The following is a 27,475-nucleotide window of genomic DNA, read 5'->3' on the forward strand; positions in this document are numbered from 1 at the left end:
CTGATGGACACTTTCACCTGAAAGTTGGTTGGGAGGGCAAATCACTTTGTCCAAATTAGTTTAAGCTGACCGTTAGGGCTGGCTTCCACAAGGGAATTCGTTTCTCCAGATTGAAGGAGAGTATCAGAGGTCTTAGTAGGTATGGTGTTTCATTCATTTATTCCTTCATTCATCCATTCATAAAACCTTTGCTAAGCACCTGCTAGGTGTGAGGCAATTCAAATAAACGAATGTGGCATAGAAAATATAAGAAAGCAGGTTGTGGGGAGAGCGAGCTTGAAACTAGCTTCCCTACTCACTGGCTGTGTAGTTAGAGGTAAATCTCATGTACTTTCTGGACCTTAGTTTTCTCCCTCACCTGACGTGGGGATAATGGTACAGCTTTTTCATAGGTTCTCATGAAAGTTATATGAGTAGTCCACATAAACCTCCTTAGAATTGCACCCGGCAGATATCAAGTGCTCAATAAATGTTAGTTATTGTTGTGGCAATAGTATTCATCAAGTGCATATTTCTTGTTATGTGTCTATGTCAATGTGTATGAGTTCTGGCTTTAGTGTGCATAAACATGGAAATCTTTTAAATAAAAATGCTTGAGGAGCTAAAAGGATATTCTGTGAACAGAATTGTGTATCATGAATGCCAGTGAGAACTGTGGTCCACTATGAGCTCAGCTGAATTTAGGAAGGGGACCTGCTCTGTGTACCTCTGGGGGGTGGGGGGAAGAAACAACTCTATAACTCAGCCATCTGACCATTGAACAGAATGAGTTATATAATTTTCCCCTTTGTCCATTCTGAGAGGCCTGCCTCTGTGGATGTGTGTGTGTGTGTGTGTGTGTGTGTGTGTACTTGAACTTCGTATGACTGCACATTTCTTCTCTGTGAGCCTACCATTGCTTGAGAAGTTGAAGGTTGGCATTTTCTGGGCTTCATGGCATTTTCATGTGTTGTGGTGCTTTGCATTTTGTAGAGTTGTTTTTTTTTTAAGATAAAATGAAACAGTAATGGAAAAAAGTTCCTTATTTGATAGGTTTGAAGGGTTCCCCTGATTCTTAAATGTCATAGAGGGAAGGGGAAGGGAGGGAAACAGGAAGAGGAGAGGAAGAGAGGAGAGAAACTAGAGATAAGATAAAGGATGCAGAAAGAGGAGAGGAAGAAGTGAGCAGATATTTGACAAATTTAAGTCTGTCTACCAAATTGTCCTGCATATCTATACATTCCAGGGAAGCATAGGAAGTTGATAATTATTGCCCTTATTTCCATTACTTAGGAATAAAAATATTTTAAGGAAAAAATGAAGAAAAAAATTTACTTTGGGCTTACTGTATTCACTGCAATGGCTCAAAGTAATTGGACAGCTACAAATTTCCCTTTTACTCTATGCCCAATGACAGCAAAGATGAAAACCAAAGTTTCCCAAGCTCACGATAATGTGTTCTGGCTCCCCATCTTTATGGGAAAGCCCATGGAATGAGACTGAGGTTCCAAATTCTTTCAGCCTCTTTGGCCTAGTTAAGTGACCAAGTTCAGCTCAGTGGTCTTCCGTCAGATCCATATCCAAATGCCTTAACATACACTTATTTAATGGATTCTTTTCATGCCTCTTCCTTAGTTTCCAAATTTAACACCTAGATTCCACTATTCCTCATTTACATGTTAGGTGGTAAATGTCCTGATTTTTTTAATTAGAAAATAAATATTTTAAGTGAGCTAAATTTGAATTCTGAGAGCTCAGTCATCCTCAAATTTTTTAAAATAAGTGTTAAATGTATATGGGCCACCGTCTTCCTTTCTGCCCTCCTGGATGCTGTATGCAGCCCTCCCACAGGGATGGGCAGCGGTGAGCTGCGTCAGCCCCCAGCCCCTGCCACTGTCCAATGGACCAGAAGGCCAAGAAGAGAACTACCTCCTGCCTCCACCTGACTGCCCCTAGCTGACTATAATTTTTGCATTTCTCTGCTTAAATCACACAAACACCTTGATTTATGTTAGGTTTTATGCATATTAGCACACGTGTGTACATGTTTATACCCATGCATAGGCTAATCTTATGGATGTTTTACTTGATAAGTCATAATAATAATAATAATAATAATAATAATAGCAGCTAACAACTGCTCACTGCAGTAGGAATTGTTATAGGTATGTTACATGTATTAATTGATTTAAGTTTTATAAACAACCACATAGGTCTTTGTAGGATTGTTTATAGATGAGGAGTACAGAGAAGTTAAATAACTTGCTTTGGCCACAAGCTAAGTAGTAGAATAAGGATTTGAATGTATGTGGTACTAGCTCTGAAACCCATGTGCTTATCCACCCATCCATACTTCATATCAACTTTTGATCAAAGGAAGTGAAAACATGTGTAGTATATGGGGAGCTCTGTATATTTTGCAGTTTCATACCCAGCGATGTATTAATACATTTACTCACAAGCTCAGAACAGAGGCCCTGCACCTCAGTAGAAAGTCATGCCTCGTCCTCTTTCCTGTTCTCTCCCGTGGTGTGAGTGCTGAGCCACATCATCGGGGGACACCAGGAAGGAAGAAGATGCTGATGGCCAGAGCTGCAGAGCGGAGCAAACTGGGGATTCTTAGAACCAGAGTTTATGTCGTTACTCCCATTGAAATTGGGGAGCTTTCTCCCCTGCAGCCTCCTCTAGCCCCATCAGGGATCTAGACTCTCTACAGGCATAGGGTTTGGCGTAGGGGCTTAACTCTCCAAATTAGGCAGAGGCAGGGAGGGTGGCACTAGGACCTGTGTCAGCGGGATGACGTCAGAACTGTTCTGTCAAGCAGAAAAAGTTGGCTTCCAAGAAGAATAGAACCGTGCATTTGGTCAAGAAGAGATTTGTTCTGCATTTCTAGAGCCTTTCTTCTGGAAAGGAGCAGTACAAATGACTAAGCCAGAAAAGCTTTAAAAAATGAAAGAATGGGCCCTCTCACCCACAAACACACCGAGAAACCAATTACCAAATTGTACACCACCACCCAGCTTCAACATCATTACCCAACCCACATCACCAAGGAGACACCCATTAACCTACTCTCTGAGAGACATACATTACGGAAAAAAAAAGAAATGCTGATATGATCAACGAACACAATAATTCAAAACAGAAACATGGACATTGCCACCAAACAATACTTAAATTCTTCTGACTCAGTGTTACGCAAAGCACAATCTCCTTGATACAATACCACAAAACACCAAGTAATGAACCTTAAGCCAGCTGCCGGAGGAGCGAGTCGGCATGAGGCAATACACCGTAACACAGCATAGTTCCGCTCTCCGTCCCACAGGCACACCCGTACACAAAGGTGGGTAGCGTGCGGCCATCAGAGTGACAGTCAGCACTGATCAGACACACAGAGAGATGGAGCCAGCAATGCAACACCCAGCCCTTCTGCGTCCCCAGTGCAAAATGGTCACAGGCTCAGACTCCCCAGAGCCAGTGCTCTCGTGATCCCCAAGCACAGCGCTGCCTGCCAGAAAGCAGGGCGCTCCTGTCACTCCAGCAGGCAGATGCATCCAGACCATCACCTCTAACATGGCCTCCAGGCTCCCTTTGCTAGTAAAAGAGTAAACTGTCCCCTGAGCCTGTTTTGCAAGAAAGGACAAATCAGCTCTATCTTGGTTGGGGTTTAATCAGACTTTGCTGTTACGGAAAATGACAGAGCTCCAGGGATGGACGGAAAGGTGGGGGTGGGCTAGGAGGGGGCTTGCCAAGCCGGGTACAGGAATTCCCCGTCTTCCACCAAGCCCTGCCCTCTGTGGTCATTCCAGAACCGTAGCCCTCTTGCCGGGTGTTCACGGAGTATCGATTCAGTCTGCAAGCAATTTTAATATTTCTTCAGGGACTTTCCAGCAACAGCACAAGTCATTAATTCACCCTCCCAAATTGCTTATTCAATAGCAGGAACATGGCTCCTGAATAAAGTCCCAGAATTTATGTGACTCGCACGAGTCAGGAGGTCAAACAACTGTTATGGAGTGAAGTTAAAAATCCAAATAAAATATTGACACTTTTTTGGGGAGGGGGAGGGGGAAGTAAAGGTATTTAAAATAGGTTTTTGTTGCAATGCCCCCAGGATAAAGAATGGAAGGAGACTGAAGACAAGTTGGAGTTTATAAAATCAATGGAATTTATTGCACATCTACTTGGCATTTAATAATTCTCTCATTTCCACATGACTCTACCCCCCCGCCATCCTGGCCATAGACAGAAAAGATACACAGGTGTACGAATGCACATTTATGCACATCAATACTGGTGCACAGACTAATATAAAAACACGATTGTGATGCGATCATCTCAAACCGGGAAGGGAACAGTAATGGGTGTGGAGTCATATATGAGCGCGGCTTACATATTTGACAGAAATAGGCACAACGGAGCAGAAATTCATGAAGTAGATTTTGATAAATATATCCAATATTTTAAATCTTGGGTCAATGTATTAGAACAGATATGAATATAAAGACACACTAATCATAGAAATAGTTTCTAGAAACATTGAAACTGAAAAACACATCTGTATGCAGGGTTTCCACATAATCATGTACATGATTAGAAAACCAGATAGATAGATAGATGTACAGAATTGGAAAATCTACACCCAAAACCTACCAGTGCATATGAAATACACGACAACCATAACATTTAACCGGAAATTGTGGTTCTTCTGTAACAGATATGATGCTTATCAAATACAACCATGGCATGTGCAGAGGAGAGGGTCGGCATCTTTAGAATCACAGCCACATGTGATCTCAGTTAATTGCCCACATGTACATTTGTTCAGTTGTCCAGATCATGGATGTGAAAAGACTGAAAGGAAAACTTGTTCATACCCAAATAGGGAATGAACACAAAGACCTACTAACATAGAACTTTCCAGAAGAGGTAATATGGTTCAGCCTACAGATATTGGAGCCACAGCCTGGACCCAAAGTCTGGCTCTAGTGCAATTAAGCACGTGACCTTGGGCAAGTTGCTTGGCCTCTTTGTTGTCTCCTTGGTATGATGGAGAGAGTGCCTATTTGATAAAGTTGTAGTTAGGATCCAAATGAGGAGATGCATTTGTTATGATGTCTGTCATATAGTGAATAAGAAATAAATGATAGTTATTGTTATTCCTATTATTATATGCAGCTCCTCTACTCGGCCCCAGCCTCTCATGGATTCTACCATCTGTTCTTGATATAATTGACTTATCTTACCCAGTGGTTAGCAGCATGGGGCCTGGAGTCAGGTTTAAATCCTAGCTTCACTACTTAACGGCTGTGTAACCTCGGGCAACTTACTTTACCTCTCTGAACCTCAACTTCCATATTGACAGAATATGTTTAATAATCTGCATAAGAAGTTATAAGAAATAAATTGAATAATTCATGTAAAGTGCGTAACACACTGCCTGGTACATTATGAATATATATTAGCTCACGATATCCCTAAGTATTTTATTATTGTTATTATTAATAATAACACATTTATTATTCAACAAATAGTTTTTAAATATTTGCATTAGTCCATGCACGGTTGCTAAGTGCTAGGAATACAATGGTGAGAAAATGAGGTTTGACGGCTGCCCTTGGACCCCCTGCAGCCTAGGGACAGAGCCAATGTGAACTGAGTAAGCAAGAAAGCAAGGTCCAGCTCCATGTTAGACCCTGAGGGGAAGAGGAGGACAGAGAAATAGATTAGAAAGCCACTTTGGAGCCAGATTGGGAAAGATTTTGAAGGCCAGGCTGAGGAATTCTGAGTTCATCCTGTAGCTAAAAGGAGGCAATTATAGGGTTTAACCACATCACATTCTTTCAGACGGACACAGAGAGAAACGATGAGTTGTTTTCAAACTCTGGAGTAACTAGGTGAAAGCGGGTGGGCCAGAAGATGAGAGGCCAAGCAGTCTCCGGGAGGCCACCTCTGCTGCTGCCAACAGGCATGTCCTCCAGGCTTCCTTCTGCTTGGGGAGGGAGGGGCCAGTAGAGGGACAGGGAGGAATTGGTCCCAGCAACGGGTCTACAGCAGCACCCTTCATCATACGCGGCAGGCTTCTCACCTCTGGAGCCTCCCTGGCAAGAGTGTGAACCCCAGCTCTAGCCTGGAAGCCCTCACACATGAGGGCAGGGCCAGTGGCGAGAGGCGCTAGTCCGGTCACGGCTCTGGGCTTGGCACGCACTGCAGACTGGTTTCCAAATGGTTAGTTAAACACATTGCCCCTTAATTTTTAAACCTATGCCTATCTTGAAGTTAAATCAATCCATATGCTTACCATTCATCATCTAAACCATCCCTATTGCCCCCTTGGGCCAGCCCCATGGCCCATCTAGCCCAGTAAATTGTGTCTGGCCTGGGCTCCCGGGGACACGTGGTCAGAGGATTATCGCCCTCGGTGCCAGTCTTAGAAGGCTACGGTGATTCAGAAAATATGCCTGGTATCTGAAGAACCCACTGGGAATCTCTTGCCCTAAAATGTACCAAAAACTATTTTGAAATTATTTTTATTTCTAACCTATATTTTCATTTCCACAGAGGAACTGGGAGCTTCTTGAATTTCGGTTACTGTGTCAACTGGAGTCAGGATTAGCAGTTGGGGAGAAATGTCCATTGCTAGAATATGAGTAAGGAACCTCAGTATTCCTAACTCACTAAGACTTTCTCCTAGCTCTCTCCAGGCCTCCCTGGTAACCATGAGGATGGTTTCCTCACTCACCTCCTTGCTGAAGGTAGTCTTCTCAAATATTAGAGAGTTAAAGAATAATTTGGAGAATTTACTTAAATACATATTCCTGGGCCTGGCTACCATCAGCAATTCTAATCAGGAGGTCTGAAGCGAGCCCCAGAATTCCACATTTTAGCACACACCCCAGGGCATACTAATGCAGGCAGTTCAAGGGCAGTAGTGGGAGGAAATCCTTCTGTAAGCTTTGCAGTATAGGACTCTTATCTCTAGGAGCTCAGTTAAGACTGCTGAGAGGCAACAAGAGAGAGAAGCTCTTGACACGTTCAGTGGTAACCCTGCTAACCTGTGTATTTCAGCTACATCCTGCTACAGCTGAATAGAAGATCCTGCCCATAGCTGCTCCCCTCAGTGGCCATTCTCATGCACAGAACCCTGCCTGACATTCAGTCAGTTGTCCAAACTGAAACCTGCAGGGCATGTGAGCGGGTGTGGGCAAACAACTCGAAACTCGTACAAACTGCAAAGCCTCAGAAGAGTTTCTGTGCAGCGCTTTCCGGGGGCCTGTGTGGTGGGCAGGGCGGATGCTCTTTCTTCTGTGGGCAGGAGGTAGTAAGTTTCAGCTTTTCTCTTCCTGGGATGTACAGAGGAGAGATTCCAGTTCCTTAGAGTCCTCAGGAGCAGGGAGAGGTAGGAATCATTTTGGGGAAAGGTGAAATTTCCCTGGATGATCTACGACACCTCCCTGAAGGTTCTGCCAGGAAAAGTCTCCAGCTGTTTGCGTTCTGACTTGCCTCAGGGCTGAGCCGGGGACACGTGCCTGATGTTGGCAGCTCTCAAAAGGCCTGAGTTGAAACAATTACCTGCATTTGTTGGGCAAAATATCCTTTGCTGAAGCAAATATTGTTTTGTCCTCTAGAGTGATCCAGCCTATAATAATACCCAGGCAGCCTGAAGTCTCTGGCAGAGGCCCCTCCTACCACGCTTCTGGCTTAGCGAGCCGCGGGGCCAGCTGTCCAAAACCTTCTCTACCCTGGAGTTCCTTTCATCTTCCAAATCAGGAAAGACTTTCCCCATACCAGGGACTCAATATTTTCTGCAAAAACTCTAAAGTGGGCTATCTGCCCCAGGACAATTTAAACCGATTCACACATGTATATGACACATGTATGAAGAGACTTGACATCTTACTCCAAAGACCCTTTGGGCAAACCAGTGATAGGGCTAAACCTGAGCGAAGCCTGCCTTTCCACGAGGCAGCTGGACAGGATTTCACGGGGACCTGCTTAAAGACCCTGTGTATGTCACATTGCCAGCAGCTGGTGCTAGCAGGTGTTACTATTCCCATTTTATGGAGGGGAACACTAAAGGTCAGGGAGCCCCCTATCCTTCCTTTCTCAGAACACAACAGAACAAGAGAACTAGGATTAAGGAGTTTGGATTTGGGGCTTTTGGGTATCTCTCTCCTGGAGGCATTATAGCTTGGTAGTTAAGGGCATGGGCCCTGGGGTTAGTCTACCTGAATTCAAACCTCAACTTGCCATTTATTAAACAGTTGACCTTGGGCAAGTTAAAATATGCCTTATCTGTAAAATGGTTTGTTGTGAGGATTAAGTGAACCATTTGTTTGAGGCACTTAGAACATTGCCTAGCACATGGTAAATACTTAGCACGATAGTTTTTATTACTGGAGCCTCCACTAAGGAAGCACTGCTCCTAGAAATCCTGACCACTCCCTCCAAGGGGAGCTGTTTGAGGTCACTTCAATGCTAATAGGACCTCTTCTTGTCTCCTCCTCAGGGGGGAGTTTTTGCACACCATTTATTATCATATAATATAACGCAGTATAATATCATACATAACATAAGCTAATATGATGGGTAGGTTAACTTGGAAACCCTGAGGCGGACCTTGGATGGATGGATAGATGAATAGATACATTTGTACTAAGTATACATACATTATATCATTCTATTGATTTGTAAAAAGTTCCCGGTCTGCCTGGCTGTAATGAGATTTTTGAACTTTGCGTGGCGATCAATGAGAGGAATATTATTGGCCTGGAGAATTGATATACCTGCTCTCAGTGGCTTGTTCTGCTCCCAGGCTGCCCCGGCCCCCCAGGTGTACGATTCCAGCAGACACTTAACCTTTTTTACAGTGTCATCAGGCTAAAAGGAATCTAATAGTGACACAGGACTTGTGCTCAGCACTCTGCCACTATTGCTTTCCTGTCACAAATAATTTATAGCCTTCTATTTCCATCCCTGAGCCTGCACCCCAGCCCTGCCTCCCGCTTCCCCCCAGCTCCCAGGAATCAATAAACTCACACAGCCACAGTGGGACTTCAGGGTGCAAGAAGACAGACAGACAGACAGGGAGAAGAGGAGAGAAAGAGAGTGAAACACAGAAGGAGGAATGAGAGAAGGAGGTAAAAGAAGAGGGTGTAGAACCAGAGGAAGACTAAGAATGTCCCCAGTGCGTTCTTAGAATGTCGAGGGCTTCCCTGCTTCTTTCCAAGTTTAACGAGCTCTTACTAGGAGACTGGATCTGTGCTTTCATTCCAGCTCACAGAGCCGCTAGCCTGTTTTCCTCTCCAGGTTGGTGAGAGGTGAAGACGTCCTGGGAATTTACCCAAGAGGGAGTGATTCACCTGCTTGTCATCCTTTACTCTAAAGCTCGTCTGCACCCCCTGGCTTCTCTCGGGTCAGAAGAAGCTGCTGCTCATATTGTCTACAGATCCTTCCCAGCGCCCCCAGGCAGAGGTCCCTAGCCTGTCTTTTCTGATGCAACCTCTGTTTGGGGGTCGGCCTGTGACACCTGCTCCTGCTGTTTCCAGTCTTCTCAGTGCTCTTCCCGGGCTCTCTGTAGCAGCTGCATTGGCCAGGCTGGGGCATGTTGGGCTGAGGGGCCTCCTGCCTGCACCTGGCTCAGCCCCCACATAGAAAGCAGCCAGGTCTAGGGGTCCAGGTGAGCTGTCTGAGGTCACTTTAATGCTAATAAGACCGTAGGCATAATACTAGTTGTTGTGATTTTTATAGCAAGCATTTGTTGAGCCAAGGTTTACGCTAATCATTTTACATGGATTATCCTATTCAATTCTCACAACAGTCCTAGAAAGTGAAGAGTGTTGTTATTCACAGGGAATAAGTAACAGAGGTGGGACTCAGACTGAGCCCCTTCTCCCTTTGGCCATAATCCTGTGAGTATGGGAGACGCTAAGTGCCCGAAGTCCCCATCCTGGGCTCAGGCAGAGTCCTGGAGGTTCCAGGAAAGTTTGGGGAGAAAGAACATCTCTGTAGGGGAAAGCATGCTGGGAAGACAGGTGGGGAGCAGGCACCCTGACAGGGCAGTCTTTCCAGAAACAAGAAATAGCATCTCCCTGCCCTCAAGCAAAGACATGCCCCTCCAGGGCTCCCGACCATGCTCTCCAAAGACCCATATGACGGCCTCGACCTTCCAGGCCAAACCTGCCTGGGACTATGGAGGCCATAGATGTGTCTGGCTGCTTTTAGGGCCAAGAATGAAACCGAATTGGAGGAGGAGAAGGAGGGGGAACTGGGGGAAATAGTATCAGGCAATCACCCAAAGCAACTTCTTTTCTTCATCCTTTTAACCTCTAGTGATAGTCCCACGAGCTGTTGGGTTGTATACGGGATGCGGGAGGGCAATGGATGGCGCTCAGATTTCCACAATCCCAGTTCTTAAATTCCCTGAGATCAGCTCTGGGGGCTCGCACATGCCCACAGCCCGGGGGCCATGGATGGACACCAAGGGTATTAGTAACTCGCAGCAGGGGCCCTGCCCAGCTCCTCTCCCGGGCACCCCCAGGCCGCTGTCAGGGAAGTGATTTTCTGTCACTTGCTGCCTCCGCTAAATCTGCACCTCAGAGGTCAGAGGCTCTGGGTAACACAGACAGGAACTCCACAAGGCCAGCAGCTATCTGTCTCATCCAGCCCCAGCTCTGGGGCTTCCTTAGTCCCAAGCCCATCAGCACTCACGCCAGAGCCACCCCCAGGTCAGTGAGGTCCCAGAAGCTTTTGTGGCAAAATCAATTAGAAGCAGCTGCTTTGAAATGTTCTACCTCCTTCTAGACCTTTCCCGTAGACCAGTCTGCACTGCCCTTAGCTACTCTAGGCTTCCCCATTGTGATTATGCTCCAAACACCTCCCCTGCTTCCCCACCCCGCCCAGCAGCCACTCACCAACTCTTGGGAGATGACCTTGCCTTCTGCTTTGATAAGAGATAAAACCACAAAAGCTCCTTTTCAAAGCATTTGCCTCCCTCAAAGTATGCCACCTCTCCCGTTCCATTCTCTGCTCCTTCCGCCTTCCTATCACCATCATTCACAATCTCTGAGCCAACTTCAGTCGCTCCCTCTTCACTGGCTCTTTCTCTTTAGCCTAGAACCGTATCTAGGTTGCCCTTGCTTTAAAAAGCCTTCCCTCCACTCAGCTGCTGGTTCCATCCCCTGCCTTCCACACTCTTCTCTCCTCTCCTTTTCTACAAGCTTCTAAAGGCACTCACCTACTTTCACTGCCTCCCTTTCCTCCTGTGAACTTCCTAACCTCTGTTTGTCTGGCTCTTCCCCTTTGTTGATACTGCTCTCCCCAAGGTCACTAGTAGTCACCAAAATTCCCAAACCTGTGCCCCTTCTTATTCCCAATTGCCTCCGATCCTTACGTCACTGCTGACACTGTGGATTGTGTTCTCCTTCTGGAAATGTTCCTCTGCATTGAGAGGTGAAACTGCTGGATCCTGGAGTGGCCGTTTCCTCTGTGGCCAGTTCTGACCCCTCTGCAAGGTCAGGTTCTTTGCCCCCAATCTCTGAAAGCGGTATCCACTCCTCAGGCCTCCTGAACATTTCAACGCTCCTCTCCTTAACAATCCCCTAAATCCACATCTGGCGTACTAGCCGGGGCGTGGGCATGTGCACATAGTTGCGCCTCCCCCACCTCAAATGCTGCACGACTAGGATGAACATCACCACCTCCTTCCAAAACCAGTCACCTCCCTGCGTCCCTCTTTCTGGTAGCGGTACAAACCACCAGGTTTTCAGTTACCAGGCTTGGGGTTCTAGGGCCATGCTTGACTCCAGTTAATTGCCAACTCCTGGCCGTTCTGCCTTCCCACTGTCTTGTAAATTCTTTCTTTCCTGAGATCATCCCCTCGTCGCCACCTGCCTCTACATTGCTTTACCAGAAGCAGTTTGCACATGGCCCCTCTAGTTTATAAATCCTTCGTGGCTTGAGACCCTCTAAACCCAGTTCCTGTATATTGGGGTATGTGTGACAAAGTAATAAAAGCGTACGTTTTTGAGACTGAATTTTAATGCTACCCTAACTGGCAATGTAATCTCCAGTAAACTCTTAATCTCTGTCAGCTTTGGTGTTCTATTTGCAAAATGAGGATTAAGAGCAGTGTGTATAAGTGGCATAAATTGCTTATAATATTGGCACATAATAGATGCTCAATAAGTGGAAAATCACAGTTCTCATCATTTCCAAGTTTGCAGGCTTCTTTCTTCTTACGTCTCCCCCCAGTCCTGGCCGACCGGTCTGGGCGTGAGCCCCTGAAAAGTCATGCTCACCTGGCTTCCGTGCTTTGATTCTACCCTCCTCCAGCGCCTGCTTCTAATGCCCTGCCCTCTGCTTCTTTGCTCATCTTAGAATCATGTTTTTGTTTTGTTTTGTTTTGTTTTGTTTTTTTACTAGGGAAAGAGGCTTTAGAGATTCTGTAGTCCAGGCTCTTTACAGCTGGAGAAACTGGGGCCCAGAGAAGGAGGATGATGAGCCCAAAGCTATGTGGCCACGTAATGGCAGAGTCAGAAGCAGGACTCAGGGCCCCTGCCATGTAGCCTGGTGCCCTGTCCGCCACTCTCCGTGCCACTGGTTTTTGTAGGTATCTGTATGGCCAGCCCTACTCTGCTGTGAGGAGCTACAAGTTTCACCTACTCAGTGACTTCTCTCCCAATTCCCCCACCAAGCGGGATGATGCCTCCTTCTGGCACTTAGCCTGGCCCCCTGGGAGTGACTTAGCTTTCTTTGAGTGTGTGTCTCCCTCTCCTAACTTTGTATCCAGCACTGTGAGGCAAGGGCCTTATTTCTATTGCCTGGCGGTGCTCAGTATATGCTGGTTAGAGTAGAGTCCACTCATGGCTTAGGACTTCCCCGCTGGTTGAGGGGAACTTGGGTCACACACGTCTCTGCAGGGAGGGGCAACGCTGTTGGAAAAATTGCTTCCAAGGGCACCCGATTTGACCAGTGGGTAGAAGGGAGTGTTGCTCAGGGCTGGCCTTTTGCATCACATAGCCCTGGGTCCTTAGGATCCCTGACAAGCCAGCTCATCCCCAGTCCTGGGATGTTGACTCACCGTCCTCCCCTCCCCCCCTCACGTGCACAGTGCGGGGGCACCAGGCTTTTCAAGCAGACTGGTAAAGAAGCTGTGATCCAAGTAGGACCTCAGAAAAGGAGGCCATCAGGCCAGTGAGCTGTACAGGGACAGGGCTTTGACTTGATTGAGAGCAGTCAGTGGGCTCAAGAAGTTGTTCAGGGCCTGACATCTGGCAAAGGGCCCATGTGCTGTGTTGGAATCCTGGGAACAAAAGGGTCACCTGTGACAGTCCTTCGTGGCTATTTCTCCTTGGCTCGGTAAATGGGGAAATCTTGCCCTCTCCCTCAACTGTGGAGGTGTGCGGTCCAGTCCCAACAGGAGAGCCAGCTCCAAAATGATCTCCAGACCCAGGGAGTCCTGCTCCCAGGAAAAGATTTGCATGCGATTAAGGAGGGGAGGGTGGACAGCAAGCCACCAAGGCAGTCCCCACCCGCAGAGAGGGGAGGGATGCTGTGCTGCACTCACTCTGCTGCCCCAATCCCTGCTTCTAAAAATCCAGCTGCAATTCTGACGATGCACACGTGGCAGGACAGAACGCAGACTGCCTCCACCCAGAGCTGCACTAGGCTGGATCCGTGCGGCAAACAGGAGGGAAAGCCTGTGCCTCGTAGCAGTTGGCGAGGGCAGGGGTGCAGGGAGCAGACAGGTGAGGAAGGAGCTGAGGGGCTGGAGAGAGCGTCTCTTCAGGTCTGGGCTAGAGCAGGGGGAGAAGGAGGGGCATGTGATGTGTAATGCCCTTGTAATTCTGTTGCAGGATCATCCGGACCAAAGTTCAGCAGCCTTTTCACCCAACGCCCGATGGGGCTGGGACCGGAGTGACTGCACCCGGCCACACCATTGGTAAGAGGGCTTGGGGACAGGGAAGCAGGGCTCCACCGGAGAGAGCTGGATCTGCAGCTCCACCCCAGAGCTGTTTTCTTCCAATCTGTGCTCTCTCTGAGCTCCTAGGGACTCAGGGTAGGGGGTAAGGGGGGCGGGTGCTCCTTGCGAGAGACTAGCTCACTAGGACCCCGCTCTCTCTCTCTCAGTCTCCCCCCATCAACATTTCTCCTTTAGTTTATCTTCTCCTTCACTTCCTTCTCTTTCTCCACCTTTTGTTTTTATCTGATTCTGTCTCTCTACTTGTCCTTCTTTCTTCCATATCTACTTTCTCATTCCATTTTGGTTTCTTTTAATTTCTAAAATTATCAGTCTCTCTTCTCCCCTTCTCTCCCTTTTTCTCTCCTATTTTGCTTTCTCTCTGCCTTTCCCTTTCTCTTTTCTCTTCTCTGTATGTGTGGTTCTGGGTTTAGTCCTCTCTCCCTCGCTCTCCCTCTTCATGGTCTGTCTTCCTTGATCTCTGAGTCTCTCATCCACTTGGTAACTCTGCCTCGCTCCAACCTCCCTATTTACTGGTCCTTGCTCATGGCCTCCAGAGACATGGTAGGTCCCTACCAGAACCCCTGCTAACACCCCCCACCCCAAACATACAATCTTCCGCTTGGCCCAAGTGTGCTTGGTACCAGGGCCTAAGGGGCTGGGATGTGATCAGGCTTTTCCTGCTGCCCTTCTTGGCAGCTGTCCCCCTCTCTCTTGACCAGCAGGAAGTAGAATGGCAGGTCCCAGCCCTCCTGGAGTTGGCAGGATCTGTTGTTTACTAGGCCTGTATTACAGCGTGTGCTGGGAAGGAGGGTTGGGCTGGGCTGTACCTGAGTAGATCATTACGGAGTGAATGTGTTCAGTAGCCTGTGCCCTGAGGGGGAAATTGGGAACTTAAGTGATTTCAAGACCAGAAACAACAGGGAGGTAGGAGCTGTGCACTACACTCCTGGAGAATATCAAGACCACTCTTGTGTCTCCCAGAGATTCAGAGGCAGATCTTAGAAAGCCACAGACTCTAATCAGGACTGGTAAACGCTCAGCCCAAGAGACTAAGAGACAGTGAGCTGGGTCTGTTTAGAAGGATTTTCCCAGCCCTGGGGACTGGATGAGCTGTGCAAGGAGGCCTCCTAGGAGCTGTGCTCTCTACAGGGCTGCTGAGTCACTCTGTAGATTGAGTCAGCTTTGGTGTTTCCATTCATCTTCAGGGGAGTGACTTCAAGGGCCCCAGTGAAATGTATAGGTCTGCAGAGAAGGCTTGGGGTTGACAGGTCACCCCTCAGCCCAGGGCTGGACAGAAGGGAATAGCCTGCTCAGTAGGTAGCAATGCCTTCCTCCTTAAACTTCCAAGGAAGAAGGGGAATATGGGCTCCCCATCCCTCCTTATTGCCTCTGCTTCTCTCTGCCCCCAGCCCTGGGGCTTTGGCCTGCGATCACAACTGCTATCCTGATGGCATTTCCTCCTTACTCTCATCCAGTTCCCAGTACGGCCTCCCCTCCTGTTTCCAGCGCCTCCAATGATCCAGTGGGATCCTACTCCATCAACGGGATCCTGGGGATCCCTCGCTCCAATGGCGAGAAGAGGAAACGTGATGAAGGTAGGGAGGAGGGAAGAGGCTTGGCTTCCCTGTGCATGCTTTGTCTTTGGACTCAGAGCTCCGGTTTCGGCCCGGCCTCGCAGCTGCTCTGCTATGAGATCAGTTTTAGTCGCAAAGCCCAGGTCCCCCCACTGCCCTGCTGGCTCCTGGAGAGAGGGAGGCAGGCTGCTGGTGGGGCCATCAGCTTCACCATCTGCTCAGCAGCCTCAACCGCCTCGTCTTCCTCTGGGACTCACCTCCAATACCCCTGTGGGATGCCAGGAGGAGACGCCTGAACCATGCACCTTGCTTGGGAAGGTTTGGGAGATTGGGGGAGATTGGTTTTGGACATCTGGTCTCTGACCTGAGGATGAAAGGCCAACCTGCCTTGTCCTTACCTGATCCCAACCCATGGGAGATAGGGGATGGATGTCACATGTACCTGACCCTGGTGTCCTTTCTCTGTGACACATGGACACTGGCCCCAGTAAAACCACTGAGGAAGCTGGACAGGGGTTCCTCTCTGTGCTCCCCAGCGGGAGGAGACCCCACTCAGGCTCCTCTCTGGCCTCCCCCCATTCCCTTCAGTGCCTCACGGTGTAGCCAGCTGTTAAGCAGGGAGGGAGACAGGGGAATAAAGAGGAGAAGGAGGAGGGGGAAAGGAAGTAAGAGGAGAGTATATTGGCGGTGAGCTTGGGAGAAGGTGTTTTTCATATGTGTGACATTAGAGGTCCCTTGGTGACCATCTGGTTCTCTTCTGATGCATGAGACCAGGGCGCAGGGTTGGCAGGCCAAGGCAAACGAAGACACCAGTGCCTGAAACCTGCTTCTGGCCCCAACCTCATGATCCCTGCTGGGGAGGCAGTAACCTCCTAGTTTAGGAAGGGCATATGATTTTAAGGGTATATACCATGAAATAGACAGAATCCTCTAAAGATGAGCAAAAGGCAGTGACCATATATCCCATTAGCATGGACGGTCCCAATTTATGCCTTTGTCTCTGCATCTTGACCAGTCAGCATCTCCTTTTTCTCTCAAAAATGTCCTATTCAGACAATAAATCATATGGTCATCCCAAGCCTAGATAAGCCATTGATTGAGGCAGCTTTCGAGGGCAAGGAAAAGAGAAAAGAGACAAAGCTGACATTCTTTGGGCCCCAGGAAAAGGGAGTGTGAGCGCCCTGGCCTCCAGCGGAAGGGACAGAGTGTAGGAGAGGCCTGGGTCTGGCAAGACAGTGATGACCTCGTGCTGGCCTCCTTCCAGAAGTCCTAATGGCCTCGTTTCACAGGGAAACAGCTTGTCTGGCTCTATTTCTCCTTCTTCCCAAATATCCAAACCCATTTGGCTGCCACGGCCTTTGCCACTCACTAAATTTCATTGTGGTTGTTTTGGCCACAGCCCCTGATGGGCAGGGGGAGGCTGTGTGAAAGGCCCTCAGTCTCAATTCTCCCTGGGGGTTTCCCACACTCAGGCCTTAGCCAGGCTACCTGGCACCCCGAGTGGTTTGGATGACTCTGCCCCAAACCCTAAGGGGTTTCTCCTTTAATCACTGCCCCTGTATTTTTAGAGCGTGAGATGTCCAGTGGGCCAGGAGAGGCTACAGGCCCCCTCACCTCTCTCTGCCATTGTTCTGCAGTTGGACGCAAGCCTGCTTTTTGCTTCCTGGGTTCCTCTGGGCCATGAGGGACGGCCAGGGGTAGGGAGGCACTGGCATGAGGCTGAGGCCACCCCACATTGGACCTGGTTGGCCCAGAACAGAGCGCTCTCCTCTCGGAGCGATTGATCACATTCATTGTTTCAAGTCAATTCAATTCAGTGAACCCTTTCTGTGCGTCAGTCATAAGAAAGGCTTAGTGCTATAATATCCCAAAGCAGAGCAAGATATGATTCTTGTCCTTAAGGAGCTTACAATCATCTGGTGGGGCGTATAAAACACGTGAGCCCAGGGAGCAGAAAAGCCCATCAGATACCCGTGTTGTGGTGGAGGTCTGGGCTGCCGGCCATGGGAACTCAGAGGAGGGAGAGAAGAAACCCCAGGAAGGGCTGCTATGTGTGGAAGGGCCTGAGGGATGCATGAGGGTGTCTTCAAAGACGATGGTGGTGTGAAATTCTCTCTGATAGTCCCAGCCTGTGACTTTCTCTGTGGTGAGAAAGGGTAGGGGCGCTTTGGCTGGGATGAAAGAGGAGGACTAGAAGTCATGGGAAGTCAGGCTACATAGGTGGGTTAGGGCCACAGATCAGGTCAAGGCTAGACCATGCAAGGAGGCTGGACTTTTTTCTGCAGGCATGGGTAGCCACTGAAAGTGTCTGAGCAGGAAGGGAGAAGGACAGGCCGAGGTCTGGGAAGATCATCCTCTAGCGGGTTGACAGTGGTAGCAGCAGTTGAACCCCTCTAGGTGAGGGACAGTGGAGCCTCCAAGTCTCTGCTTGCTGCTTAAGTGCTTCCTGGACCTAGCTAGGCGGCAGGAAGGATCAGAGGCCCTACTTCTTTTTTGCGGAGTGGTAGGGTTCTCTTGCTCTGACTCTCCCTCCTGTTGACCAGACCGGATGGAGCTGTCCTTTCCCTGGTAGAGGCCAAAGCCTATGAGGGAGGCCAGTTCTCTCTGACACCTTGTCCCCACACTACACACACTTGACCCATCAGACCCAAGTCGGGAGAGAGAAAAAAGGAAGGCAAGAGCAAAGGCAGACCTTTTACAGCCTGTCCTCCCCCTCCCCCACTCTGGGTGCCTCCAAGCAGCCAGGCCCAGTTTGCATTAGGGAGCAGCTCAGATGATTAAGAATAGGGGAGATAATTATGTGTCAAGATGATGTAGCCCAACTCTGCAGTCAGGCCAAGGTAGCACAGCAGCTGGCAGGCCGGCTGCAGGAGGCGGCCTCGGGCATGGGCTGCACAGACACCCAGGTGTGTCCTTCAGCAGCTGGGCCGGCACTACAGGCAGAAGAGAAAACGGCCTTGAGGTGCTGAGGAGACTTGCGATGGGAACAGGTATACGGTATACGTGTCAAGAGAGTGGACTGAGGGAGTGGACGGCCACATGTCCTTCCAGGAGAACCCTGAGGTGCTACCAGGCTGGCCCTCCTTTGGCCCGTCTTACGTTTTACCTAGAGTGGCATCTCCCTAGAACCCCGAGGACAAGCTGTGAGCCTTTCCGTCCTCAGGGAAGCCACTCCCGCCCCTGCCTCTGGGTACCGTTCAGCCTATTCTTCAGCTCTAACAATGTCATGGTGGTGGGCATTAGCGAGGACAATCACGGCAGCGCATGCTGGCGTTATTGGAGACAATCTCAGCAGTAGTTATTGGTGTTCACAGTGATAATACCCAGAGCATTATTGGCACTGGCACTTGGAATATGGACAGTGTTATTAGTATCTGCAGCAATCATATCTGTGGGGATATTAGTAAAGGGTCGATCAGCTGTGACTCTGGGGAAAAAGAAGCTGACAGTAACTGTGAGTCTGCTTGAGATGGCTTCTCGTACCTTGGCCTTGGAGGTATGGAAGAATCCCCGGACTTTCCTTTGAGAAATGTGCTAGTCAAGAAGCTTTGACCCTCAACTCCCAAGAGTCCAGGAGCTCCCAGAATGAGACAGGTAGACAGGCCAGTGATAGATGAGGAAGTTATGTCACGAAGCACCCAGAAGACAGTCTGAGAAGGTAAACCCCCATTCCGTAGTCTGCTAAAAGCTTTACCTCTTTTTAACTACAACTGTGAGTGGGTATATTAGGGTCCTTTGAAGGACGCTGTTTCCCCGAATGTTGCTTGCCCTCGCTTACGCGGCTGGAGAATAGAGACTCTTGTATTTTTTTTCAGGCTGAAAAACCAAAGTCCTTTGCCTTCGCCCAGTTGCTTTCAGCCATGGCTCCAAATGTTGCTGTCCATTGGTGTCGTTGAAACACAGCAATTACATAACTTGTCCAAAAATCCAAATGAAGTCATATGGTCTGAGTCTGTTAATCTGCGGGAGGGGAGGTGTGCTGGGCTTCCTTTGACGTGTGGGATTGCAGGGGCTGTGGTTTTGCATTCCATTAATTAGGTGCACAATGAGTTGTGCAGTTGAGTGGCGCCAAACCGGTGAAGTTGTGCGTTTGCAGGCAGGGCAGGTTGCACGGCTGCAAGTGGCTCAGTCCTGTCACCGCCTTTAATAGCTCCCTTCTGCTTTGGATGGGACTGTAACTGGAAGAAGCAGTTTATTTCCTTATTTAGTTTCCCTCCTAGAGGTCCCCAGGTGTGTTGCTCAGGTTAGATTGGATGCAAACAAGGGATGAGGCTGTGGAAATGAGTGGCAGCTGCCCTGTGTGGGAGCCCTGGTTTCAGGCAAGAGAAGGCAGCACACCCCGACCAAGGAGGAGGATGCGGGGTGGGGGCCAGCGGGCAGTCCCTGAAGCGCAGCGTGCATGGGCAGTGTGGCCCTGTGGGGTACGCGGTGAGCTCTGGAGCCAGGCGTAGTGGGTGTCAACCCTAGTGCCTTGGTCGAGTCACTTAATCTTCATTAGCTCAGTCTTCTCTGTAAAGTGGAGATGGTTGCAGCACTCACTCCACAGGGACTGGGGAGAAGACTACACGAGATCATGGATATAGGGTGTTGAGCCAACCCACCTTGGAAGATGGGTCGCTGCGTGTTGGGGGAGGAAGACCTAATTGGCAGGTTTATGTTTTGAGAGGAAATGAAGTCATGTCAGAAAGAAATTTATTGGGGTAGAGCCTCCATAATCTTGGTGCTGCCCCCGTTAAATCAGGCAGCTAGGGCAGTGGGGGAAAGATGTCAGCCCCCCATGAGTGATCAGGAGGACCTTTGTCCACCTCTGCTTCCTCATTGGCTCTGAGGCTATCTAGCGGGGCCACGTGTCCTCTCTCAGCATCCGCAGGCATTCCAGTGGTGTGTAAGTGAATATAGGACCCCCTTCTTTTCTAACACAGAGGCACCCCCCCATTCACTGTTGTGTACTTGCATTACCATGTGCAAGTTTATTTATTTACCTTGGGAAAGGTATGTTTATACACACGTGGGTAATTTTTTTTACATAGTTTATGAAAATGTGAGTATGTGTGTGTTTTTCAGCATTCTGAGTTCTTTGGGTGAAAGGGGATGTGGAACGCCATGCACGGGGCAGGCATGCAGCCTCCTGGGCTGTGTGTACATTGGAAGAGACAATCAGATGTGAGCTGGCGCAGGCCCCCCTGTGCCAGTGAGCAGGGAGAACTCAAGCCACGCCTGAGTGTGTTAGGGTCCATGGTCTTGAGGCACAGGCGGGCACGTAGACTTTTGCCCAAAGGGCCCCATAGGCATCACCCTGCACTCTGTTGGCAAATGGATGGGCTGTACTGAACCTGCCTCCAGCGGTGGTCTGGGGCTCAAGGCAAGGGAGACTGGGAGCCCTTACACCCTCAGGCTATGTGGGAGTTGCCACTCAGCACCCTTGTACCCTTTGAAGTGGAGGCTGGCCTCCCAATCTCGGGGTCTGCCTGCCTGTCTTTCGGGATCTCTCAGTGTCTGTCTGTCTCTCATTTGCTCCAGTCGAGGTATACACTGATCCTGCCTACATTAGAGGAGGTGGAGGTTTGCATCTGGTCTGGACTTTAAGAGGTATGGGGGCCAGAGGGAACCTGGTGTGGGGGCCAGGGGAACTAGTTGCGGGGGTGGTTAGGGACTCTTCAGAGAGTGGGTTCCTAAGGGCCAGCAAGCAGAAAAGTGGAGGTGGCTCAAGCTTCTGCTGGGAAACCGAGAGGCTGACAGAGTCTCAGGGCCTGTATCACTTTCTCCACAGGCCACTGCTGGGTTTGGGGGCTGAGACCCCGGTGGCCTGGAGGGTCAGGCACTCAGTGGATGGGGGGCACTTTTTCCAGCCCTTGGAAAAACAAAGAGCAGATCGGGTAGTAAAACAAAAGCAAAGGAGACCTGGAAGCACCTGACAGCCCTAATTCATCACGGCCCAAGTTTTTTCCTGTGTTCCCATTATATTTGTTTGTAAAAGTGGAAATCAATTTTGAAGGTAATTTTCTGGAAAGAATGGAAGGGAGGTGGGAGGGCCGGATAAGGCAGAGATGGTAAAAGGAAAAATTTAGGCCAGGCACAGCCCAGGGGCAGCTCTTGGCAAGGTGAAAGAAAATTGCATATTCAATCTCCATCCATGAATCTCCCTCACTGCTGCCCGCCTCCTGCTTGAAAACAATGAAGGCTTTTTCCCAACACTGGGCAGGGCCTCGGTATCAGCCTCACTTTAACTTCAGGGTCATTAATTCCCTGATTATTGAAGGAGAAGAGAGGGTTGCAGCATCGTCAATTCCAAAGGCACCCCCCCACGTGATCAGGCCCTGGCTGGGGTGCGGTGGGGGGCCGCCAGGGAGGGGTGAGGTGTTGTTTCAGAAGAGCCAAGGGGTGAGGAGGGAGGAAGTGGGGAGCCAACTGGACTGGGGGGAAGGAAGCCAGGAGGAGGGCGGAAGAAGGCAGTCATTACTGCATACCTCTGTTGTGTTGTTATTGCAAATTAAAAGTAGCATGTTCCACTCCACAGCTATCTTTGGGGAGGGAGGGGCACCAAGGGAGGTGGGGGATCTTATCATTGCTTCTTCAGCAGACCAGCCGTGGTGTCACCGTGTGAGGTGACATTTGAATTTACAATTCCGCTGAGAAAAGCCATTAATTCACAAATTAACATTTCTCCCTCTCCCTCTCTCTTTAACACTCTCTCCCTCTCTCACATGGATGTGCAAGCAATTGAAAAGACAAAGGAAATAGCCTTAAGGAAGAGACTTTACTGCTAGTCTGTCTGTGCTGAGATTGCTCCCCCTGCTTCCAGATAGATAAACCAATTACCTGAGCAGCTCTGCTCCTGGCCGCCCGCGATCGCCTCTTTTTGTAGGCTGCCTCCATGGCTGGATTACACTCGGTGTATCTCATTAATGTAAACCAGGCATGCCCTGGTCACTGGTCTCTCTTCCCTCGCTCGCTTTCCGGAGGGGCAGTGCGGAGAGTGCCGGTGTCAGAAAAGGCAGGCAAGGAGGACCAGGGGGAAGAGGAGAGGCTGCCAGGCCCCAGGACTCTGGGCGCAGCCTCCAGTCCTGCAGGAGGCCAACGGGGGACGCCTGCAGGTGGGCGCTCGCTGGTAGGCTCGCAGGGTGGGACATTTAGAGGCAGAAGCGGGAGCCTCAGCCTGACTCTCCCAGGCCCACAGTGCCTGTCCTCTGTAGCCTTTTGGTCCAGATGCAGGAGGCTGGCAGAAGCAGCGAAAGATGTGAGCATTCCCTGCATGGGAAGAGCTTAGGGAAGTTTCGCTGAGCACATACCATTTTAGTGGGCCAGGTTCAGCCTGAAGGAGCTGGGAGGGGGGCCAGGGATGGCCCAGAAGACACAGTGAGGTTGCCCTGCGTTGGGTAAACCAAATGAGGTTGCACTGATTCCTTAACCTAAACCCACTACTTGGGCACAATTATGCCTGTTCACCGCTTAACCTTTATGCGCACACGTGCACACACACACACACACAGAGGTATCTGATTGCCTTTTAAAGAATCCCCACTCAGGAGTGTGGACCTGGGTGGCATGCCTTCAAAGCTCTGAAGTGAGCTTACATCATGGGCAAAAAACCACAGTGTCTCTTTTTGCTTCCACTGCCCTCCAAGCCCCGGGCAGGCCCTGTAAGGAGATATTACATTGGCAGCGTTAGAGTTTCTCTAAGGACTGGTGCTCTGTGGCTCATTGCTGGAGCCATGGGATTCACACGCACCGTACTACCCAGCACAGGTCACAGAATGCCCCTCGTGAGGCGAGTCCTATGAAAATCCAGAAACCAAATCTACACAAAAGCAATCATCCATCTAGGCAAGTGCCTGAGTTAAACAGCATTAACAAAGCTCAACCTATGTTCGTTTTCCAACAACTATTCAAGCCCTGGCTAACGTCCACCCTAATCTAAGAGCGAGCTAAGGTTCAAAGGTCAGCGTTCGCTCAGACACCAAAAAAATCCACTTATGAACACACATTTGTTGTTATGATTATATCTTCCCAGTAACCTGGGAAATCAGACCGTTCTTACTGAGGAGGGATTTTTTTTTTTCTATCTTAGTTGGATCGCATATTTTAGCCAAACTCCAGGCAATGTTGGCTGTGAGCCTGTTGAACACTGACCATGTTATTATACAGAGGTAGGTGTGGGTTATGTCAATGTTTCAGTAAGACCTTTGCCTTGGGTCCTGAGCCACATGGACTTACCTTTTTCTGAGGAAGGACCCGGATTTAGCCATGGCGGTGTAGAGCTGACGTGGGTGCATGAATTTGTACGTAAGTCCCTGAGTTTATACCAGGGACTTTAGTCCAATCATTAACCACCTCGGGCTCCTAACCGGTACATACTGTTGTGGATAAAGAGTTATAGTTCCTTGTTTGAGGAAGTATGTTGCGATTCAGCACAAAAGAGTTTTTTTCCCCCCATAAAGTACCAAAACATCAAAAGAGGTCGACCCCACCCCCCAAGAGCGAATGTACAGATTAGCAGTAGAGGGGGCTGTACGAGTTCCTCCCGGACTGGAAGTTGTGGTTGGTGTAGCACAGTATTACAACTTTCCCAACAAAGGCATCTGTGGATTTCTGGGCACATGTACAGACACCTATCTTGTCAGATTCTGTCGTCAAATCCTAGTCTTCCATTTGGCAACAACCTTCCAGCCCTGCAGGTAGGCATCATTCTCCTTCCCCCACCTGGCAAGGGCACAAAGCAAGAAATGAGAAATCTCTGCCTCAGTGATGCCCCCAGGCACGGGCCGTGGACAGGAGGGAAGGGCCAGGCCCTGAGGCCGTCCCCCGGGCCCCGCTGATAGTGGGCTGGCCTGCCTGGGCGCCTCCTCCTCTGCAGGCCGGAGAGAGCTGAGAAGGGCAGGGGCATGGGGTACCCTCAGAAAAAGCGTCTGGAGAGAAGGTAGGCTGGGGAGACCCAGGATCGCTGCCTGACAGGGATGGGTCCCCGCGGCCTACCCACCACTGAGGCTACACCAGGAGCCCTGGAGCCCAGGGAAGGACCTCTCCCCTGCCTGCCTTCCTCAGGGCCATGGAGGCTGGCAAGCTCCCTAGGACCTTCCCCATTCTGCCCCGTGGGGGTTGAAGAGCAAGGAGGGTTGGGGGAGGGCTGGGAGATGATCACGAGCCTCAGAGCCGAGTGGCAGCAGAGCCAGTAATTCAAACCATCCTGACCCTTCGGTGAACCTGAACCTGCTGACCTTGACAGCACCAGACAAGGGAGGCCTCACAAACCTCAACCTGCGTGGAGGCCTCGCTTTCTCTTTCTCCCTTCCTTGGAGCCCCGTGGCCCAGCCTCCAGGTAGCTCCTAATTTGGCCATCCCCACAAAATGTCAGCATCCCTCCCTCCCTGAGGCGCCTGCCCGCCTGCCTCAAAGCATCCTTTGTGCTCATCTCCACCAGAGACAAGTGTGTGGGCATCTCACAGGGGCCTTTCCAGAGCCAGGCTGAGGCTTCCTTTTTCAGGAGTACTGGCTATCAAGTGTGTGTGTATGTGCGCGTGCATGTGTGTGTGGGGGTGGGGCGGGGGGTGGCGCTGGGCCTACACAGGGGCTGGGGTAAAATGTGGCCAAGACCGAGCAGACAAGAGGAGGGAAGAAAAGCCTGAGGAAAGCTGCCCCAGGAGCCTGCATTAAAGTAAATGTAGTTTATGAAGTTTATGCTTTCCTCCCAGGGAGAGCTGGATTCCATCCAACAGCCTCCCAGAGCCTGCCAAACAGCTCCTGAAGCAGAAAGTGCAGGCAGGAGCGTGGGCAAACCAGTGACAGAGTGGGGTGCACAGACACACGTGTACGCACGGGCACACGCACATGCTTTCTCTGTCTCTGTCTCTGTCTCTCCCTCACTCTCGCGCTCTCTCACTGGCTCATACAGATCTCCCTGGACCCCGGCAGACTTCAGCGAATGGAGGGAGGGATGCAGACAGCATATTTGGTAGATGTGACTTCAGGAGCTTCCCTTTCCTTCCCTCTCCCCTCCCCATGCCCGCCCCCATCTCCTTTGGCACAGCGTGGCTGACCCAGACGCAGGGGCAGTGTGGACACTTGGGTGGACTGTTGGTGTGGTGAGCTGGGCCGAGGGCAGCGCGGACCACCGAGGCAGCCAGCCTGTGGGAGCCGGTCGGGGTGAGGGGCAGTGTGGAGACCTGGGCGTAGTGGGTATAAGGTCAATGCAGTCAAAGGGATCAGAATGTGGACTGCAAGGAACCCACCTTTTTTCTGCTGCCGAGGGTCCATTTTTCTCTGGCATTTGGTCCAGACCAAGCAGGTACCTTACAGCTACTGAAGGGGGCTGCTGGAGACTCTTAAGGAGAAACAATGAGAGACAGTATTGTTTTCTTCTGGAAATTCAAAGGAAATAAATGGTTGACAAGATTGGGATATAGGAGCTCTTAGAGGCACTTACAAGCATGCTGGACTATCTGCTTTTCTAGACTTTTCTTCGTGCACACACGCACATGGGGTTCATGTGTGTGTATGCACCAACAGTATGTAAGTGGGCCGGGATCCTTGACTTTAGAGATTGTGTGGAGGAGAAAAATTACTGGAAGGGGCAGTAGTATACGTAGCAAAGACCTCTGCCCCAGCCTGCTGGGTTGGCAACATCTAGCCTCTTGTCCCGGTGCTTCCAAGACATGCCTCTGCTGGGGACAGGCAGTGGGACAACCCCATCTCCCACCTCTTCCTGGGAACTTCTTGTCCTTACTCAAGTTCTACCAGCATCTGGGACAGAAGAGGACAACAGAGGCAGAGTCATCTGAAGGCACAAAGTCGGGGGAAGAAGAGAGTAGAAGGGAAAGTGAAGGATGAGCAGAAATGGTGATTGCAGAGGCCACTCTGGGAAGCCCGGAGGTGCTGGGCATGGAGGGCGGCAGAAAATGGCCAAGGATGGCTTTTGCCCTTTCTCTCCCCTCTCTCCTTTCCCCTCCCGCCCTCCCCCTCCTTGTCTCTCCCCTCCACACATCTTTATTGGTTCCGGTAATAGCGTTGATTTGCATGTCAGGCAAAGCCTTGCTACACACACAAAAAGAAAACCCCAGCCTTGGCGGTGTGGCAGTGTCAGCTCTCGCTGTTGTTCGACAGTGTAAAATTAAATTAATAAAGCCCCCAACGCAGGAAAACATAACAGGAAATTAATGGCCTTTACTGTCGCTCTGATGCAGTCATTTGCAACCCTGCTTTCCGCACCAAAGACTTCATAAATGCAAGCAGTTTCTCTAAACAAGCATACTTAGAGCGGCCTGGTATGTAATTTTTCGCCTTGCTTGTGTCCTCTGAGCTAACAAAGCCCCCTTCTCTTCTGGCTCCAGAGAGGTTTCTAACTGGTTCTGGCCCCAGCTGGAGGCCAACACCCGTCAGAAGGCCCCAGCCCCTCCCTGAAAGCCCAGAGAGGGCTGAAGGAGGACTCTGGTCCCACACAGACAGGCCCTCAGCCAGCCCTCCTTCCCCACCAGTGGCCAGCGAGCCGGAGCCCCAGCCTCTGCCAGCAGGCCAGCAGGAAGGCACAGGGCATGCTCTCAGGCAGGGAGGTTGATCACTCAGGAGAATTCACCCAGGCCCACCCAGTGCTCACTCCCTGCCCCAGTCTGTGCATTTGTTCTCTCTCCGCTACCTATTTGCTCCCTGCCCATGGTGTTGCCTGGCCTTCCCTCTCCCTCCCCCCATTTATACTTGGTCACTCTCCCATATGGGTCACACACACTCAGGCTGGTCCTGGGGCAGTGGGTGCCCATGCCATTCTTTCCTACAGGTAAACTGGGGCTTTTGGATGGAAGGAAGGGACCAACATTCAATATAGGGAAATTAACTGTACTGGCATAATTCTCTGGGGTTCTAGGGCTCCCTCATATCTCCCTTTTCTCTACTGGTTCGATAAGAAACATGAGGACCCTAAATGGTCATTCAGGCCATCTCTCTGTCCTTGGGCAAATTTCCTAGAAAT

General features: G+C 50.0%; 1 protein-coding gene across 4 annotated transcripts in view; it reads left to right on the forward strand.

The window, feature by feature from the left end:
• PAX2 (paired box 2) overlaps window positions 1-27,475 on the forward strand; it is a 75,193-nt gene that overhangs the window by 16,404 nt on the left and 31,314 nt on the right. For 3 of the 4 annotated variants that reach the window (XM_054581722.1, XM_054581719.1, XM_054581721.1), the window contains exons 4-5: window positions 13,839-13,924; window positions 15,421-15,540. In XM_054581722.1, coding sequence (XP_054437697.1) covers window positions 13,839-13,924; window positions 15,421-15,540 — 206 coding nt within the window. Of the gene's footprint in view, window positions 1-13,838; window positions 13,925-15,420; window positions 15,541-21,039; window positions 21,109-27,475 lie in introns of all 4 variants that reach the window. The other variant, XM_054581720.1, reaches the window with a different exon arrangement.

Source organism: Pteronotus mesoamericanus, unplaced genomic scaffold (genome assembly GCF_021234165.1).
Source record: "Pteronotus mesoamericanus isolate MK-2021 breed Mesoamerican mustached bat unplaced genomic scaffold, CSHL_Meso_final contig_657, whole genome shotgun sequence".
NCBI lineage: Eukaryota > Metazoa > Chordata > Mammalia > Chiroptera > Mormoopidae > Pteronotus > Pteronotus mesoamericanus.